This window comes from Topomyia yanbarensis, chromosome 3 (assembly GCF_030247195.1).
Source record: "Topomyia yanbarensis strain Yona2022 chromosome 3, ASM3024719v1, whole genome shotgun sequence".
In the NCBI taxonomy this organism is placed as follows: Eukaryota; Metazoa; Arthropoda; class Insecta; order Diptera; family Culicidae; genus Topomyia; species Topomyia yanbarensis.
In genome coordinates this window covers 124,161,148-124,180,032 of record NC_080672.1, presented here as the reverse complement: position 1 = coordinate 124,180,032, position 18,885 = coordinate 124,161,148, and the positions used below count along the sequence as shown (strand labels likewise).

Here is an 18,885-nt window from a genome sequence, read left to right as displayed (position 1 = left end):
GTATTTCCCGAGTTTCTTTTTCAATTTTGGCATATTTTTGCTCCGTCTTTGACAGCATACGTGAAGTGAACAAAATAGATTGACCCTGCTGCATTAGAACCTCTCCTAGAGCGTAATTGCTAGCAGAGTTAAAAATAATCGAAGCTCTTTTTTGACGGCTGATAATGAATCTGATTCGACTCGCGGCGAATAGAAAAAATATTCATTCAAATATTGCCTATCCTATGAATTTTAAGACTCTAGCGCGTGAAATTTTTGACAGCTAGTTTTCCTCGCTCATTAGTACTCGTGCAGAATTTTGACAACATATGTCGAAACTATGGCCCTTAAAATCCCGTACCGCTATCAGCAACCAACAACCAAGCAATCCTTCCGTTTTCACTTTTTTGGTGATCAACATTTTCTGCTTTGCTGATATCCACCCCGGTGTCGAACAATCTTAAGCTGTATTAAATTATTTCAGTTGACAACGTAGCGTAAAGAGAGTCATCGTCACGCAAAAGATCATCCCGAGAATAGTTGATTCTATTTAAACTCAACTTCAGGATACGAATCCGGGGGTTGTAAATCGTCCGTTGCTTCAAACCGTGTTTACCGAGGCTGGAAACGGTTCTGCAATAACATAATATCACATCTTATCTTAGTTTAGCCTTTCGTTATAAAATTTTGAAAAATATCTAGGGTAGACGAGCCCTTATTCATCTCATTAGTCGGGATGTCACACTCTTTCGCGGATAACTCGGCTTTCAGTGATTGGAATGCGCTTAAGTCGATATCAACATCTTTGCTTCGTTCCTAATAAGGAGTACAATAAAAAAATCTCGCCTGGAAAATGTAAAATACTCCCATTTGAGCGAAGCGAAAAGTCGAGTACAACGCACCCTTATTCGTCCTACCATTTGAGCCAATGCGTTGTAGTAGATTAGTTAGAGTAGATACTGCTCTAACTAATGTGTTCAAATGGGTAGGATGAACAGAGGTGCTAAGATGAATTAGGGCACAGTAACCCTACTTAATCTAGCAGCAGCAAATTGCAACCACAAAACAAAACGAACTGTCAGATAAGGTACGAGAATACAGAAGGCATATGTATATGTGTAGTGAGGGGAATGCACTGTGCAAATATTTTCCACGCAGGAGTCTTGTTAGTTGCAAAATGCGCAATATCCATGTTGTTCATTCAGTTGAATATCGTTTATATTCATTTCACTAATTATCTAGGAAAATGTTTTCAAATGCCGGTAAAGCATATGAAACAACAATCATCATCGCTTACATTGTGCCAGGGCCTACTTTGATACGCTTGATTCGTTGCTGCACGGTCGCTTTACGTAATAATCGGAGACGAATGAAAATCTGTATGGATGAATGGACGGTTTGTTCGTTTGACGTTTTCAGTCGTGTCACTGAATATTGAAAATGAATGCGGCTGAATATGATCAATTTTCATTCAATGAATTTGAATATTTTTAACTCTGACTGCTAGCGTCATATTGAATCGTTGTCTCGAATCCCGGATTAAAAAAATATTAAGAGATGTTATCTTCGCAATTTGTTTCTTCAAAGTTTCGAATGGTTCTCTGCGGCGCTTTTTCCTAGACCATATGTCTTTCGATAGAGCCTTTCTAAGTTCCACACTCATTCCTGACAGCTTCGCGATGAACTTGGACATGTAGTTAGCAAGACCAAGAAACCGTTGTGCAATTCCGCCACGTTGCTAGGCTTATCGCCCAAACGGAGTCCAAAACGCTGTCAGCTTGCTGCTTGTATCATATTGCCCATGATCAGGGATGTCATATACCAGATTTATCTGGCACAGTCAGAGTTTTTTGTAGCTTCTAGACAAAAAGACAAACCTCTCATTCGGCCAGATTTTTAAATTATTGAAGTGTTTGCACACACATTTGGGAAATTAGGGGTATATTTTCCCAAATTTAACAAAAATCGATTGATAAGATTTGGTGACTTTGAGGTCGCTAGTAAGTGACAGATTTTGCCAGACATTTTAGTTGATCTACCAGATATTCTTTGAAAAATAGTGGCAACCCTGTTCATAAACCCATATTTGTCCCGTTTTCTATGGGATTTCTTATCTTTATGGGACTGATTTGCGATCATGGGCAGAATATACAAGAAAATAAATCATTATTCGAGTTCAAAAATGCTGTAAAAGAAAGAAGGTCAAATCAAAAACTTGAACATTCAGAACCAGTCATCGGCGGTTTGAGACTTGGCTTGGTCGTCTTGATCAGCTGCACAGTGATCACCTTCCATACAAAAGTCGGACAAAAGCTCAAAAGTGGCCCGAATTTGATGAAAACTTCACATTACGGTAATTTTGTGAAGCTGAATTCATATTTGATGTTTATTTTTTGTTTTTTAAATCCTCAAAATTTTGGCACTTAGGGTGGTTCGAAAATTCAACATTTACGAATATAAAGTGTACTATTTCCGAAAATTTATTTTCAAAAAATTAGGTTTGGTGAATTTTTTAGCAGAATACACATTTTTTCAATTGTTGATAATGATAAGACACATCTATAAATTATATTGCGAACCCTAGGTAGTCAAAGGATACCATGCGTCGTCTTCAGACATATTATGAAATATCACCTTTTTTCATACCTCGGGGCAGAAAGGGGCAAAACAAGATATTCATTTTCGGAAAGTACACTAATTTTTAAGTATAATGAACAACAAGCGATCTTTCCGAACCGTTTCAAAAAAAGTACAGCCACTTTGAACATTATAACTTTAAACTATTGCTCGATTTATTATTTGTTTTTCATGTCTGAGCGAGTAAAAAGGCGTGTATCGACTAAATCGAATGGCAGCTATAAGTCCAGCGAATAACCTTTCAAATGAAATTAGTTTGACCCCAATCGGAATCATAACTAAAAAGATATATTCATTTGAATAACTTAGGTTTGAAAATAGTTTTCCTCAGAATTCATCGTCTATTTCACCTTTGAAGTTCTGTAAAAAATTGAACTCCCGTCTTCGGGACTTAATATTTTGAGAAAACTCTATTCAACCTACTAACAAACAGAGAAAAATGTTAAATCACGAAAAATCTAAAATAAAATTTTGAGGTTTTGTCCGGCTAGGCGACACTGTGAGCTGATGGGAGAAAAAGGGGAAGGTTCGCACCATGTGTAGGAAGGATGATTTATGCCCAAATGGTCTAAACAACAAAAATTGTTTACGAATATTTTTCGAAACAGCCTCGTTATTATTAAATCGAAAAACCTGTTTTAATCTACCTACACACTTCGAAAAACTCTTGTAATTTTACGTCATCTTACGCCAACATATGCCAGCGAACAAAATGACCGATTATTACGTTCATTCTTATTTTCACAAGACGCTAAATTATTCAAAAACGTAATTTTACATTATACCAACGGTAAAATTATGTGCGACATGTAAATTTACAGGAACGCTGAGAAATAACATTTGTCTAGTAAAATTGAAGTAAGACGCATTTTCAATCCGAAGATAAAAATATTCTTACTGCAGTTTGTCACGCAGCTTCTTACCAGCAAATAATCGACCCATCATCTATTTTCGTGAAAATGGAAGATACAAATAAAATTAAATCAATAAAATTTTCACCAACATTCAGAATAATTTCACCATTTACTGGGTTGAAACTTTGTGAAATTATGAGTCAAGCAGATTTGCCTTTCTTTCGAAAATTATATGCGTAAAAGCGTATACCTGTATTCTAATTTCATGATCATTTATTTTTCAATATTTCTGCCTAGAAATATAATTGCATTTTTATCTTCACACGAAAAATCACAGCCGTTGGACCTTGAAGAACTTTTGAGATAAATACGCGCTTCACTTCGTTTGATGCGTTTATGCGGGACGTGTTATTTTATGGCATCTTACACTGAAAACATAGCCATTGGGTCCAAATTTTATTTCTAGATCACGTTTAAAGTTGCGTCATATGCAATTGCGTCAGATTTCTCAATTGAGTCATCTTTAATATTCAGATTTGTTTAGCGTGTAGTGTTGCTATTATGCCTTTCTTATTTCTCCAAATTATGACTCCATGACAGGGTATGTTGAATAGAAATGTAGAAATGTTTAAAACAAAAAAAAAATATAATCTACAATTAGCCTAATCCGCATTAGTTAAGGAAGCGTTTCGGGAAGTCTTAGCAAGTCAGATTGCTACAAGAAGTTGTGCCGAGAAGTAGATGCCTAGGGCGACGCGTACCGAGTCCTAATGGCGAAAATGAAGGGCTCGACAACGCCAGCCGAAATGTGCCCGGGTAAGCTGAATATAATCGTCGAAGGTCTTTTCCCGTACCACGATCCAACTATCTGGCCACCGACACCGTATGGCGAAGAAGAAAAAGAAGAAGCAAACGCGGACGATCAACAAGTGACTAACTATGAGCATGTAGAAGCATCGAATCGCAGGAAATCAAAGAAAGCCCCCGGTCCGGATAGAATACCAAACGTGGTGCTGAAAGCTGCGATCTTGGCGTATCCGGACATGTTCAGAATGTTGCTGTAGAAGTGTTCAAATGAAGGTTACTTCTCCGAAATGCGGAATGTACAGAAGCTGGTGTTGCTGCCAAAGTCAAAGAAGGCACTGGGTGATCCGTCCTCGTATAAGCCCATATGTCTGAGTCTGGATGCGCTCGAAAACTCCTGGAAAGAATCATCCCAAACAGGTTGATGAAATGCACGGAGAGTGAGCGCGGAGTGTCCAAGATGCAGTTTCGATTCAGCAAAGGAGCATCGACGATGGATGTAACTCGAATAGTGCTCGAGAATAAGAGCGTAGAAGTAGGCTTAATCCACCGCCGGGGATTAGTGCAAGTAGATCGCGTGAAATAACAGTGGGTCGTTGGGGTGTCAGTGAACCGGAAGCTATCATACCTATCATACCTCAGCACCTACTGGCTGGTCCGTTTAGTAGCCTAAGTTCTCCGCCGGGGACTAAATCGAGTAGATCGGGACGAGGTGGGGAGCTGAATGGTTCACGGTACCGAACATCGGTATCGGAAGAAATCTACCTTCGGCGAATTCACAGTAGGTTAGATTCATCGCCGTGGACTATCCGACTATATCGTGATAAGAATGGGAGCTAATTAGCTCTCGAAACAGACGTCGCTACCAAGAGAAATTCCGCTGACAGAGGTCTCTCAGTCGAAGTAGGGTAGTTCACCACCGGATAATATCCGAGTAGATCACCATAAATCTGGGAGTTAAATGATTCAAGGAAGAGGGGATCAGTGTCGTTAGAAATTCCTCCGTCGGGAAACTATAGGGCGGAGTAGGGTGAGGTCACCGCCGGCGACTATCCGAGTAGATCTTAATAAGGCCGGGAGCTGAATGACTCAGGGAAACACGAGCCTAATGGTTCATGGAATCAGCATTTTAACGGGCACGAGAGCTAAATGGCGACGTAATGGATAGAGACAAGAACTAAGAGAAGAGTCGAGAGTTAACCCAAAGCTCAAAGGTCTAGCTACTTCAAAAATCAAGTGAGGCTCCAAGCACAATGAACCCCCCCCCCCCACGAAGCAATACCGTGATGTAGTTCCGTAGGGAAGAAGGGCGAAAAAAGAGTAAGAAGTGTTTTAGTGATTAAGCACGAACGTGAGTCGTGAGTCCCACACAGTGCCAAAGCACTACAGGCCAGGTTTTTGAACCATACTATAAAAAACTATTTTCCGATGTCGGCGAGATGAGTCGTTTGATATAAGAGACTCCGGGCCTCGATTAAAAAGTCGAAATTCCGAGTGACTGAATAACGTTTCTATACGAAATCGGCTATGCTTGAACTTGAGCTTGAGCTTGTGCGACCATCCCTGGCTGCCACTCCGTTATCGATTTGGACTAGCTGAAGATGCACAGAGGAATCAGTAGATAATTATGCTTGGGAGTAGCGAAAATATCTTTTTCAATGTGCAACTACCGGTTATTCTAAAGTGTTTATTGATCAATAACGGCGCCGACCAGACCCGAAGGTAGATCGCGGAAGGAAAGGAAAGGAATGTTAGTCCGATACTTGCTTTTGCTAGAGGCCGTATATACTACTGCGCACTCTACAAGTTATCACGGGAGGATATTTGTTAGTAAGTATATAAGTTGGATTTTACTTCTTCTTTACCGACGACAGAGAGGTGACTTCACTATCTGGACTAGATATCGATCCATCACAACTCATGGACCGGGGGAGTAACGGCTTTACTTTCCTTCCGAAGGAAGACGTGACCACAGATTTTTTCACTTCAGAGAAATCTCTTCGGCCTCGGCTGGAATTGAACCCAGGCCAACTGGAATGACTGGCGGTCACGCTTAGCACTCAACCGCCGGCGCCGTCGAAAAGGTACGAAATCGGCTATGTCCAAAAAAATCGTTTTTTTGTCAAAAAAAATTTCGAGATAATAACAAATGCATGCAGACTTTTGAATTCATCACAGTTTCAACCAATAATATCAATCTAGAAGAAACAAAATGCATTAGCCGAAATTTCGCTTAAGCAGATAATCTAGCTACTTCACCATATGACTTATATGAGATGTGAGGAATTCTTTTTTGTTTACGAGTCCCTTTTTTAAATTTTGATTATAGAGGTTCTAACCTTAGGGCCATTCGCCTCTTTTCGGGTTAGAGAAATTTCTTTTGAAAAAATCTCTAACCCTATGTGCGGGGTTGGGAATCGAACCCAGGTGAGCGGCGCACAACGCTATGCCCGTCCCCATGTACGAGTCCCTTCAATTCCTTTCTTTTTTCCGGATCAATCATTTTGGCAGGAACTGATGAAATCATGCTGTGATTTTGAGTATTTGCAGCCTTATCTTACTGCATTGAGATTAACGTAATTAAAATGAAAAAGTAGGTTGAAAAATATCCAGAAAATTAACTTCCTTGAATAGCATGCTCCGTTAATGGCTCTTGAATAAAGTGGTACAGGTGTTGGTAATAATTGATTATGAAAACTGTTCCTTTCCCGACTCGATAATAGCCGAACTTGATCAAAAAATCACCTGATTTCCATTAATATCAAATTCAAATTTTAGACAGACGTTCAATCTTCGATTGCAACATCTTCTCCAGTTCACCAGCAGCCGGAAGTGGAGGCCAGCAAACTCGTTGAAATCCTTCATATCCGCCTGTCCGAACACGGAAGGGGAGCAAATTTTATAAATGGATTTTGACATGATCGATTGAGGCGAATCCGTTTAAAATGGAAATGAAAAATCTATTTTCATCTCAGCTTTGAACGAACGATCGAACGAACGAACGGTGCTCATCAACATCCGGCTGAGCGGGAACGAACTGAAGAGAGAGAGAGTGATAGAATAAAAAACACATCCTGATGGCTGACGCATATCTCTTGTGCGGATGAAATTTTCTTCCTTCTGTCTTGACTTGCGAAGGAAATGATGGAAAAATGAACGGTTGGAAATTTCCTTTCCCCATTGATGTAGAACCGGCAAAGTGGAAGGCTCTCCCAGCCACGTCAGCATTATCGGGTGAGGATTTACCCATTTGCACCAAATATGCTTGATTGATGGTGATTGTAGAGCGTGTAACCAGCGGCGGTGACGGGTTAGAGTTTATCTTTTCAATTACCATATTTTACTGCCAGCAGTGATACTTTTTTGATTGGCGATAAACGATTCCAATCGACAACAATTTCGTCAATTTTTAACGAGTTTGTTATTCATGGTGAAACAATTCCGTTGAAAGCGGCGTAATGAATTCTTCATAAGTATCAATCTTTTTTCAACAGTTCAGCGTTTTTGGGAAGCTTTTTTTTCCACTGGATGAACTTCGTTGAACAATAATCACAGCATGGTAGCTGGTTGGATGTTTTCCCTAATACAGCATTCCTAAATGAACAATGAAAATCCATTTTTCTCGCATAACCGTTAAACAAACTGTGCAGCAAAACACAAAAGCTGCTCGTAAAAATGCTCGGAACTCGTGTTTTCCCTACGTGGCCGTGGTGGGTTTTTTTATGAACAGTCGGAGTTTGCTGCTTATTTTATAGTAGTGCTGTCGAGTTGAGCTAAGCTTAGCTGAGCTGAGAGTAGCATTTTTACGAAACTTGCTTTGGCGGAGTTTTTTTTCCAAGCGGACGGAATCGCACCAGACTGTTACCTTCAGGTTGGATCTTGAACGTGGCTTAGTACTGAATTGTTGATGATTTATGTTGCCATTTTTTTCGAATTGCGGAACTTAACGCTCGAATAATTGCGAGATTTGTGGCGAAAACTTGATTACGTTGTTTTACCACGTCTTGGAAAAATTGTTTCTGATTGCTAAGCATAAAAATCATTTTAATTTATGGATAATCCAAATTTTTCGATGCAAGATGGTGATGGACAATGTTATACCAATGCTTCCACGGTTAGTATTTAAATGAAAATTAATTCCTTCTTTGAATGATCAAATGTTGTATTGACAAGAATGGGATTAAATAGGTGTATGGGTACATTAGGTCTTTGATACGTTATTGTAGTTGTCGCTCATGTTGTGTGAATTATAAAAATGGTAGAGAACATCGTTGACGACAGTCATTTCGGATGTTACCGTGGATCAGTTAAATTAGTTACGGCGTTGTTTATGAGGAATTCCACAAAAATCCGTCCGAAAATCTTCAAAATCGTGACCGACCATCTTATATTCCGTGAAACTTTACAGGTTTCACCGGTATGGAAATTTTCACAGTCAATAAGATTATTTTGACTCACGCGCAATTTTTTAACAGGGCGTAAAAGTTTCTACGCGCAATAATAAAAAAATGGTTCGGTTACTTTATTTTATACAGCCAAACTATCTGAGAACAAGTTACGGGAAATGAAAGCTTCTTCACGAAAAAAGTAAACACTGAAAAAAATGTTGTCATTTTTCACCAAAACATAAATTTAAGTTAAAAATTGAAATTGCAGAAAAAAAAACATTTTTTAGTTTTTTATATTTTATCAACAAAAACCTAAAGAGAAAAGAAACATTATAAATGTGATTGCATGTTGGAGAACTTATCGGTAAAAAAGTTGTTTTTAAGTTTTATACTAATTGACATACAAAAATGTAATTAACTGTAATATTATATTATATTGCAATATAATTCTAAATCTTATTCTTTCGGCATAATTGGAATTTTGTACCAAAAAAAAAAAACAATTAATTTGTGTAATTATGCCCTTTTTAAAAAATATTCGCGTTACCCCAACATAAAATGTCAACAACCTAATGTTTATCGTTTTAAAGGCGTGAAATGAACTTTTTAATTATGGATTATGGAGAAGCTTTCAATAAAAAAGTTTTCGTCAAGGGATTGCATTTATTATTTGCGTTATGATTCTGCAGTATTCATATTCTTCAAATAAAAGTTGAACCGCTGACTTTGTTTATCCTCGAATATAGTAACCTACCATACCCCCAGATTTGAAAAACATTGAAAAAAGTACCTTCGTCTTATTGGATTTAGCTTGTAAAATATTTGACCTGGAATAAAAGTATTATTGTCAAAACGTTGTCAGATGTATAACCTTTCCAACAAATGCTTGTTTCAGTGCAAAAACACCATCGCACGAGCTCGCCAAAAAACTGACCTACTTGACCCCACACTACTCTATTCAGATTTTCTCCAATTCTATCCTGTTTCACATGCTATTGGAGGACATAGTAAGAATTGAATAAGTCGTTTTTAAATGACCAGTTGTGTTACAAATCAAAGTCACTCGTCATAGTTCATAGAAATGAGATGGAATGGTGTAACTTACTCATATTGTAGGGAGTATTTGGTCGCATACCTGCAAATAAAATAAGAATAAATCTCCATTAGTCCACAATAAACCTACATCATAATCAATTCGTAAATCAAATCAGAACACATCACAGTAAAACTTCTGGCGTAGTAAATCAACAATTCCTCAGCATTACGCTTGAAATCACCGATCAGAAGTTGCTTATGGCGGAGAAACATTTGTTCAACTTTCCTTCCCTTATTTTTATATCAAATCCGACCCATCAATAATTCAATTTTATTGTCAGCTTTCATAACTTTTCCTTTGTGTTAAATTTTTTTTATTGTCTTGAACGACCGCTTGAAGTGTGACGTATTTCTTTAGGTTCGATTGTTCCCCCTTGGGGAAACGTTTCCACGTGGAAGCCATTGCGCCACTGTTTGAAAACTTTCCACTGCTCGAATAAGCAGCTTTCGGTCTTAGAACATCAAATCCCTCATCAGGCGACGTACGGCTTCCAACAAACCCCACTCGATCGGTGAAACTTCGTTCGGTTAGCCATAAACATGATTTGTTTTGTGCTACGGACACAATTCAAATTCCACGATTGTTTTGGATCAAGAAATACGTTTCAGAATTTAAAATGAAATTGCTTTTTGCTTCCACATACCTTCTCGGTTCAGCATTCGACTCGACACTCGATTCCGAAAAAAGTATCCAATGTCCCCGCTTGCCATGAGGACATTGAAATGCTGTCACGTTTCCTGCTTTTTGGCAGCATAGCGCCGTCTTTTGACTAGACCAAACAAACGTTTGGGCAGGACATGAGTGAAAAAAGAAATTTCACTTTTTGGAGCGTAGGATCAGAAATAGACTGGCAGGCGCCAGAAGCAGCACCCGTCAGGTTTATTTTGAAGGACTCAAATTTACGACTGCCAACTTCGAAATCCAGCCTCGCGCTTTGCTGCTGGCAATAAATCTTGACATTTGTCATAGGACCTTTCGATTGCTCCCGGACTGCTAGCAGATTCCGGTGGGAATTGGTTACCATTGTAATTGTGTCGCGATTGTAGCGAGTTGTTACCATAAACAATTTTGCGGGGTGTTGAAGCTTCATTTAATATTAGGAAATGGAATCTGTTAGTTGTTTTTCCATTGAAACAACAACCTTGGCTACAGACTTCTATTATCGTGCAGGAGAGTCCTTTATCATTTTAACTTTCGACGAGTTCAAGTAATGAAGAATGCTATATCATTCTCTGTAATGTTCCGAATCGAATGAAAATTACCATGACTCTTTTGAATTCCGCTTAAAATAACTGAAACACCCTAGCAATTTAAGCAAACGCATGATGCAATGGTTGTTTGCCATCATGCTCCGCTACACGAAATGTTAAACGTTGTGTTACGAATGCCATTACACGACCATTATTTCTCGAATAATTTAAACTCTACTACAAATGACGAAGGAAGAATCACTGCATTCTCACTACGCCACAGTCAATGGTTCATGTTTCCTTTCCGGCATCCCCGAGGCAGGATATTCTTGTACGGTGCGGACGGACATTCATTCGAACAGTCACGTCTAGCAAGTGTGACTGGAGAGCACTTGAAAGCATGTTATGCCAACGCATCAAACCATGGGACCTTTGTGTGCTGCAGATGACAAAATTGAAGCTTCGTAGCTTCAGGATAGACACCTTCAGCCGCCTGTACCAATCTACATGTACTACCTATACTTGGACCGTGCAATCAGAAGGATCTGCTTTGGTATCTGTCGTGAACGTGTCTGATAATATGGCAAACACGTCCTTTCTCCTTCAATTTAGTTCACAGAATGAATCATTTCCTCTCATTCCTCTTTTTTTTCTGAACGCATAAGTCCATCGACATCTATCATCTTCCGGTGAAGATATTGCGTTTGTGTATTTATAAACGCAGAAACGCATGTTTTCCTAACTCGAATTAGTTCGATCTTACAGTGTATGGTTTGGGAAAGCCGTGCGCATTTTTGATACCGTTGTAAGGTTCCATTTTGGCTGTTGTTGGTTTTTTTAATGTCAATCTTATTTTCACTGTCTCTGTTCACATATTTACTACATCCTTTCTCACCTCCATTCTTTTATGGAGTACTTTACCATCTGTATCTGTATTAGTGTGCTGAACGATTTGTTTTGTTCCACCTGTCGTAATGTTCTAATAAATGGAAGAAAACAAATTGAAAAATAGCTTTCAGGTCAGATAATCTTCATGATGGAACCTGACCAACTAATAATGCACGTCTCTGTCGTGAATTTCGGAAAGTAGGCTAGCTAGTCTCCGAAATAAGTTTGACAGTGACAGAGCATTTTCACACCATTGTATATACTTTAGGTTGGCCATTTTCAATGTTTTAATTGACTGACAATATGACAGCTGGAGGAAAACAAACCTGAGTAAACATACGAGAGCAGCGTAATCTGATTTTTTTTTGCTTTAGTTTTATTATTACTAATTATTAGTACGACTTTTAATACCTTCACTAAATGTTTTAATTTTCTTTCTTAACCCTTGATATTACATTTTACGCCAGCCTAACCTCGCAAAGTGAACCTGATAAACTTCGTTTGAAAATTTTCGCTTTTAATTACAGTAAGTCGGATGGGACTCTAACAGCAAAGAACTTATATTAATTTCTCATAGCTGGTATCGCTGGACAACATAAAGGGCATTTTGAAAATTAAAATCGATTTTGCTACATCGATCTTTTTAATCAGAAAAAATTAATGTCAAACATCGATGCCATTTTGCCATAAAATCGATTTCACTAAGCCGATTTCATCGAGGTATTGCCCTTCCTATGATCATTCTCAGGGATAGACCGTTCCAACATCAAATTATGGTCTTGTCAAATTTTGGTCTTGTCAAACTGCAAGACGTGAAAACCCAAGATGGTACCAGATAAGGTATAGGCATACGTAAAGCAAGAGTTTTGGTTTTACGATTGGCAAGATCGACATTGCGTAAATACTGATTCACTTCTCAAAAAAAGAGGTTGATAAAACCGAAATTAATTAAAACAATGTTTTGAATATAGAAACTGGTGCTTTCAGCCTCTCAAAGCGTTTGCCACCAAAAATATTATTGTACACACATGCATACACCTTATGCAGATTATCTTGAATCTGTTTTGCGTTTGTCAAATCTGCCACTCTTCGTATTCTTGTCCGGGCACGCTCGTTTTCCCTTTGGGGCAGACCCTCGGATTTCAATGAATCAATACAATCGATGTTGTCAAACATTGAACGGAAAAAAGATCGAATGAAAAAAATCGATTTTGCTATAAAATCGATTTTGAAAAAAAAATCGCATCGGCATCGCCCAATACTAATTGGTGAAATTGGTGAAATTAATAACCAGATCATGTCATTGACTTTAAAGTTTATTTTTTTTTTCAATATCGTTTGGTATACAAAGTTTTATGAAATAGAATGCGATGGAAATGTGGATTTAACAAAATAAGTGGTAAATATATTTGTCGTCAAATCTTGTTGGCCGAATAATTAATTCTTTCTTGCGCAATGTTCTAGCTTCAATGTTTGAACCAGCCCTCGGCGATTTTGAAGATCCCGTTTCTCGATCCACAGCTTCATTTGATGCTGGAATAAATGTATCATCGCTGGTTATGTTGGAACTATTGGCAGGAATTTCTTGTGCGGTTGAACTTGATTCATCCGATATTTCAACAGGTACTCGTTTGACCTCTTGGACGTTTCGTGCATACTGGATGCCTGTCTTACTCATCACCACCACTTTAGCTCCCTGTCTAGCTATAACTTGATATCGCTCCGGTGAAAAAGTGGAATCGGTTTTACTCTTTTTACTTTGAGCAAGTAATACTGTATCACCTACGTTTATGTCAGATTCCTTCGCCCCGCGAACAGAATCCGCGTGCTTTTTGCTGATTAATTTAGCCTCCGCGTCTCGTTCTCGCAGATCTGCGCGGTCTATTTCGTTCCCATTTAAGCTACTCCACAAGCTTGGGAAAGTTCCACGGAACTTCCACCCTACCATTAGTTCAAACGGAGTTACTCTGAGTCGCGAATGTGGAACTAGTGTATTGTGTTTATGCACGTATTCCTGTAGAGCGTATCGCCAATTTATGCCGTCCAATCTAGATGCTGAAATTGCTTTAATGATGCCTTGGTTTTGGCGTTCTACTGCTCCATTAGATTGTGGGGATAGTGGTATAGATTTTCGAACTTTGATCCCCTTGTCCTCCCAGAATTTCGTAAATGCTGCACTCTGGAAAGGTGGGCCGTTGTCGCTCTGTATTACGAGTGGACATCCCCACATTTGAAAAACTTCGGATAATGCTAAGTTTGTAGATTCTGCATCCATTGCCTTCATTTCGACAACCGAGAGATAGCGGGAGTATATATCGATCACGACTAAAAATTCTCCGTGTCCGCATTTGGGAATCGACAAAAAGTCGATCTGTATGAATTCCCACGGACCAGTTGGCATATCTCTATTTGCTAGTGGCAGAGGAGGATTACGTTTCGACAAAAGCGTACAAGTGTTACAGTTTTTTACGAACCGTGCTACATCTGAAGACATACGGGGCCACCAGAAAAACCCTCGCATGATGCGCTTCATAGCTACCTCTCCTACATGCCCTCCATGGGCAGATTTAAGTGCTTTTTCGCGGAGCAAATATGGTAGAATGACTCTGTCGTCCTTGCACACCAACGAACCAAGTACATGTAAGTGCTTTACTTGGGCCTCGAAACATCGTAGTTCGGTAGGCCAGTTATTTGACATCAAAGCCTGCCGCACTAGCTGAAGTTCGCTGTCCTTTTCTGAATGAGACTCGATTTCACTCCACGTAATCTCCATACAACCGGAGTCCAATGCATACAAGAAATGGTTCTCTTCATCTTCCTTGAATGGTTGAGCTTGTTGTGCTGCAGGTATGAGTCTAGATAGAACATCGGCCACATTCTGGTTACCTGGAACACGTTGAATGCTATAATCGTATGGCTGAAGACGCAATGCCCAACCTTCTGCTCGTGAGACGGCTCGTTTTCCTAGGCGATGGTTGTTATTGAAAATGTACTGATTTGCCTCGGCATCGGTTCTGATTGTAAATGTTCGGGTTAGCAGGTAGTATGAAAACCTTTCTACACCCCAGACAACTGCAAGAGCCTCCTTCTGTGTCTGGGGGTATCGTTGTTCAGCTGCAGTAAGTACTTTTGAAGCACACGCTATAATTCTTGGGATTTCATTTTCGTTAAACTGAGTCAGTACAGCCCCAAGTCCAACGGGCGATGCATCGACGAACAACTCAATGCGGTCCGTTGGGCTATAATATCCTAAACGCTTTATTGAATCAAGAGCTGTTTCTCGAAAAAAGTTGAACTCCGCTTCTTCGTTGTCCGTCCAGTAGTATTTTTCCGAATTGGCCAATAAGCGGAGATATTCTGTTTTCGTGGCTCGATGCACGATGAACTTATCGATAAATGTGATCAAACCTAAAAAACTTTTGACCTCCAAGCAATTTTCAGGCCTTCTGAAATTACTAATAGCAGTGATTTTTTCATCTTCAATCTGCCAGCCTTCGGGTGTTAAGGTAAATCCAATGTACTTGACGGATTGAGAACTGAAAACACATTTGCTCTCGTTTATTTTTACGTTATGGTTATCCAAGCGTGCCCGTACTTCCGCCAAATTTTCGTCGTGTTCAGCCTTCGTTTTACCGAATACAAGTATGTCATCTAAGTAATTTTTACAGCCTTTGCAACCTCCTAAAACTTTTCTTTGTAGAGTTTCTTGGAATATGTCTGGCGCGTTGCATAAACCAAATGGAAGCCGAACACACCTAAACATTCCATATTCTGTGAAGAAATTAGTAAGGTGTCTCGAGTCCTCATCCAGTTCTATATGAAAAAATGCGTTTTCCAAGTCAATCGTCGAGAACCACTGAGCTCCATCTAATTCGGCTAGAATCCTTTCCAAAGTTGGCATTGAAAATGGCGTACGATGTATGTATTGGTTTGGACCCCTCAAATCAATAACCATTCTGATGTCATCTTTTCCTTTGGGTACCACCAACATGGAAGAACAGAATGACGTATCCATACCGTCCTTCACAGGTTCGATGATATTTGCCACAACAAGGGCCTGTAACCGTTCTTCCACCAGAGGTTTCACTGCCAACGGAATGTTCAGAAATATGTTTCTGCACGGTGGTTTGGTTTTATCATAATATATCTTTACAGGGGGAACGTTAAATTTTGGAAATATCCCACTTATTCCAATCGACGCGACCTCCCCAGCATATAATTGTTGATCTTCCCAATTATCATGCTGAATAGGTACTTTTAGACCCAATAATAAGACGCTGTATCTTGTGGCAGTGGATCTGCTCAGGAGTGCTCGTACCTCATTGACAACATAGAACTTCTCAAGAAATGTGGGTCGATCGTTCGATATGTACAACTTTGCATCAAATGTTGCTATTACTGCAATTTCACCGCTAGCGTATGCTTTAAGCGGTCTATCGGCTTTGTATTGAATGTTCAACAAACCACTGCTATATCTTGAATCGTTAATTAGTTTACGAAACATATCTTTGGTGAACGTGTTCACTTGTGCCCCTGAATCGATCAAGAAAATGCATCGCATTCCCGCAACTTCAGCTATAATAGTTCCATCCATATTTCTCGGTTCTGAAGATGGAGTCTGAACCTAAATGCATAAGAACAAACTTTAAAGAATCAATTTGCCTAAAGCATATATTGTTACTCACTCGTCCGACTGGATGGAAACTGATATCGGTCTTTATCTTCGGATCGTAGCTAGCAGCATTTGTAACATTACTCTTTGGACAAATAGAAGAATCGACACACGCATTTGCATCTGAGTCAGTCTCTGTTCGAATCTTCGGATAAATTTGATTGCATAGCATGCGTGCTTCTCGTTGGTCAATATTAATTTGTACCTGTATAGTATTCAAGCATTACTTCGATTGAAACATGTTTTTTTTTTTTTTTTAATAATGAATCCAGCCTCTATTTATTTCTCTCAAAATAATATATTTAAATTCATGGTTTATATTAACTCGATACATTGTATCGCAATATTAATTAATAAGTACTTCACTCACATTTTCCTCAACTTCGTGATTGGTTTCTTCCTTCTCGATAGCAGCTATCTTCGGAATAGATTCCAGTTGGTCATCTGATGTACGTTTTGGTGTCGGAATTGATTCCTGAGCGCGGCATGCACGTCGGATATGTCCCATTCGACCGCAGTTGTTGCACGTTTTGTCCCTGGCGTTACAAACGTCTGCTGTGTGGAACACGCTATTACATCGCCAACATTTCATAGCGCGGGAAGGACGGATAGACCCCGAGTTCCTGTTAACCCATCTGCCTTGCGGAGACCGTCGATCTCTTGACATTGGAGCACTGCGATAATTGTGTCTGCGCATTTCATACGGTTCTGGAAATCGTCGGCGGTTCACTTGCCTTGAATCAGTGACATACGCGACTTGTGTTTGTTCATTTTTGCCATGTTTTCTCATAACAAATTCTTCATTCAGCCTTATAGCTTCGATTTCACGTACTTTATCTACGAGATCTGTAAAGCATCCCTTGCGGCTGAGCATTTTTAATGCCGCTGTTCTTACATCCCTGTTTCTAGCGTGTTCGGCAACCGTGGCAACTATTTCTTCGAATTCCTTCGTTTCGTCAAACTCACAAAGGCGAGCAGTAGAACCAACTCTAGTGATAAACGTCAGGTCAGACTCAATTGGCTTCTGACTCATTAGTGCTAGTTTGCGTCTCATCAACATTACATCGGAGCCTGATCCGAAGTAGGATTTGAGCCTGTGCATAGCATTTGAAAAGGGTTTGATGTCCGGGTCCGGATCATCTGCTTGTGATTTTGTGTTCCGGAATAACTCTAGCAGGCGAGCCCCGGCTTTCACTTTAAACACCGTAAATTTCGTAAACTCGTCATCTATTCCCGCCAACTTCATGCAATCGATAAGCAAATCCTTCCATGACTCGAATGACTGTCTATGTATATCATCATCATCATCAATAGGTTTGCATTCCGGTACGTTGATGGATGCAACGGAAAGCTGGTTCATGGATGACAAAAATCGTGACTCATCCAAACTCGGTGGGGTGGTTACGTGCTGTGTACTGCAGAGTCTATTTCCATAATCAAAATCAATTGCGGCGTTATCAACAGGATTGATATTTGCCGCCGATGAGACATTTAATCCTGCGAGAAGTTCCGCGTTTTGCATACGACTCTTTTCCAATTCGTCCAAGAGCAATGCATTCCTAGCCTTTTCTTCTGCTAGTTCTCTAGACAACAAATTCTTCTTAGCTTTTTTCTTAGTCTTGCTTTCCCCCAACGACTTATCTAAAATGAACGAGAAAAGAAAACACGAGATGTTCATAGCGCTCATCTTCTTCTTTTTTTTTTTTTTTTTATTTTGCGCGTGGGTCGAGACCTTTCGCTCGACCAAGCAATTTCGGTTTACACTTTTTTTTTGTTACTTGTGCTTCAAGACCACTCGCTCGAGTAGCAAATGAGAAGAGACCTATCGCTCTTGCTCCAATTTATATTCTCGTGATCCGAGACCTCTCGCTCAGAACCAATTGTGGGCTCAACCTCACATTTATTTTATTTCCGAATATTGCATTATATGCGGTTCGTATTGCAACGCTCGGCCAATATACTTCTTCGTATATTCCAATAAGCAAAAGCTTTTCCAATTGCTATTTATACTTACCGACCAACTGCGCCATGTCGTGAACGTGTCTGATAATATGGCAAACACGTCCTTTCTCCTTCAATTTAGTTCACAGAATGAATCATTTCCTCTCATTCCTCTTTTTTTTTTGAACGCATAAGTCCATCGACATCTATCATCTTCCGGTGAAGATATTGCGTTTGTGTATTTATAAACGCAGAAACGCATGTTTTCCTAACTCGAATTAGTTCGATCTTACAGTGTATGGTTTGGGAAAGCCGTGCGCATTTTTGATACCGTTGTAAGGTTCCATTTTGGCTGTTGTTGGTTTTTTTAATGTCAATCTTATTTTCACTGTCTCTGTTCACATATTTACTACAGTATCGTTTCGCTTGTTCTTTG

General features: G+C 39.5%; 2 protein-coding genes across 2 annotated transcripts; both read right to left on the bottom strand.

Annotated features, from left to right (window-relative positions):
* Positions 1-13,220: 13,220 nt before the first annotated feature.
* On the bottom strand, positions 13,221-16,680 carry LOC131687190 (uncharacterized protein K02A2.6-like). Its single transcript, XM_058971242.1, has 3 exons — positions 16,522-16,680; positions 16,155-16,460; positions 13,221-15,983 (listed from the first exon to the last, which is right to left on the bottom strand). The coding sequence occupies exons 1-3, from the start codon at positions 16,678-16,680 to the stop codon at positions 13,221-13,223; spliced, it is 3,228 nt and encodes a 1,075-aa protein (XP_058827225.1).
* Positions 16,681-16,818: 138 nt separating this feature from the next.
* LOC131692714 (uncharacterized) lies at positions 16,819-18,615 on the bottom strand. The gene is made up of 2 exons (XM_058979923.1): positions 18,523-18,615; positions 16,819-18,149 (listed from the first exon to the last, which is right to left on the bottom strand). The coding sequence occupies exons 1-2, from the start codon at positions 18,536-18,538 to the stop codon at positions 16,855-16,857; spliced, it is 1,311 nt and encodes a 436-aa protein (XP_058835906.1). The 5' UTR covers positions 18,539-18,615; the 3' UTR covers positions 16,819-16,854.
* Between the last annotated feature and the right edge of the window lie 270 nt (positions 18,616-18,885).

Coding starts and splice junctions, on each gene's coding strand:
- LOC131687190 (XM_058971242.1), bottom strand. CDS start 16,680: ATGCTATGCAATCAAATTTATCCGAAGATTCGAACAGAGACTGACTCA. Junction 16,461..16,521: donor GTTTCCATCCAGTCGGACGA/GTGAGTAACAAT, acceptor TTATGCATTTAG/GTTCAGACTCCATCTTCAGA. Junction 15,984..16,154: donor AGTTCTATGTTGTCAATGAG/GTACGAGCACTC, acceptor CCCCCTGTAAAG/ATATATTATGATAAAACCAA.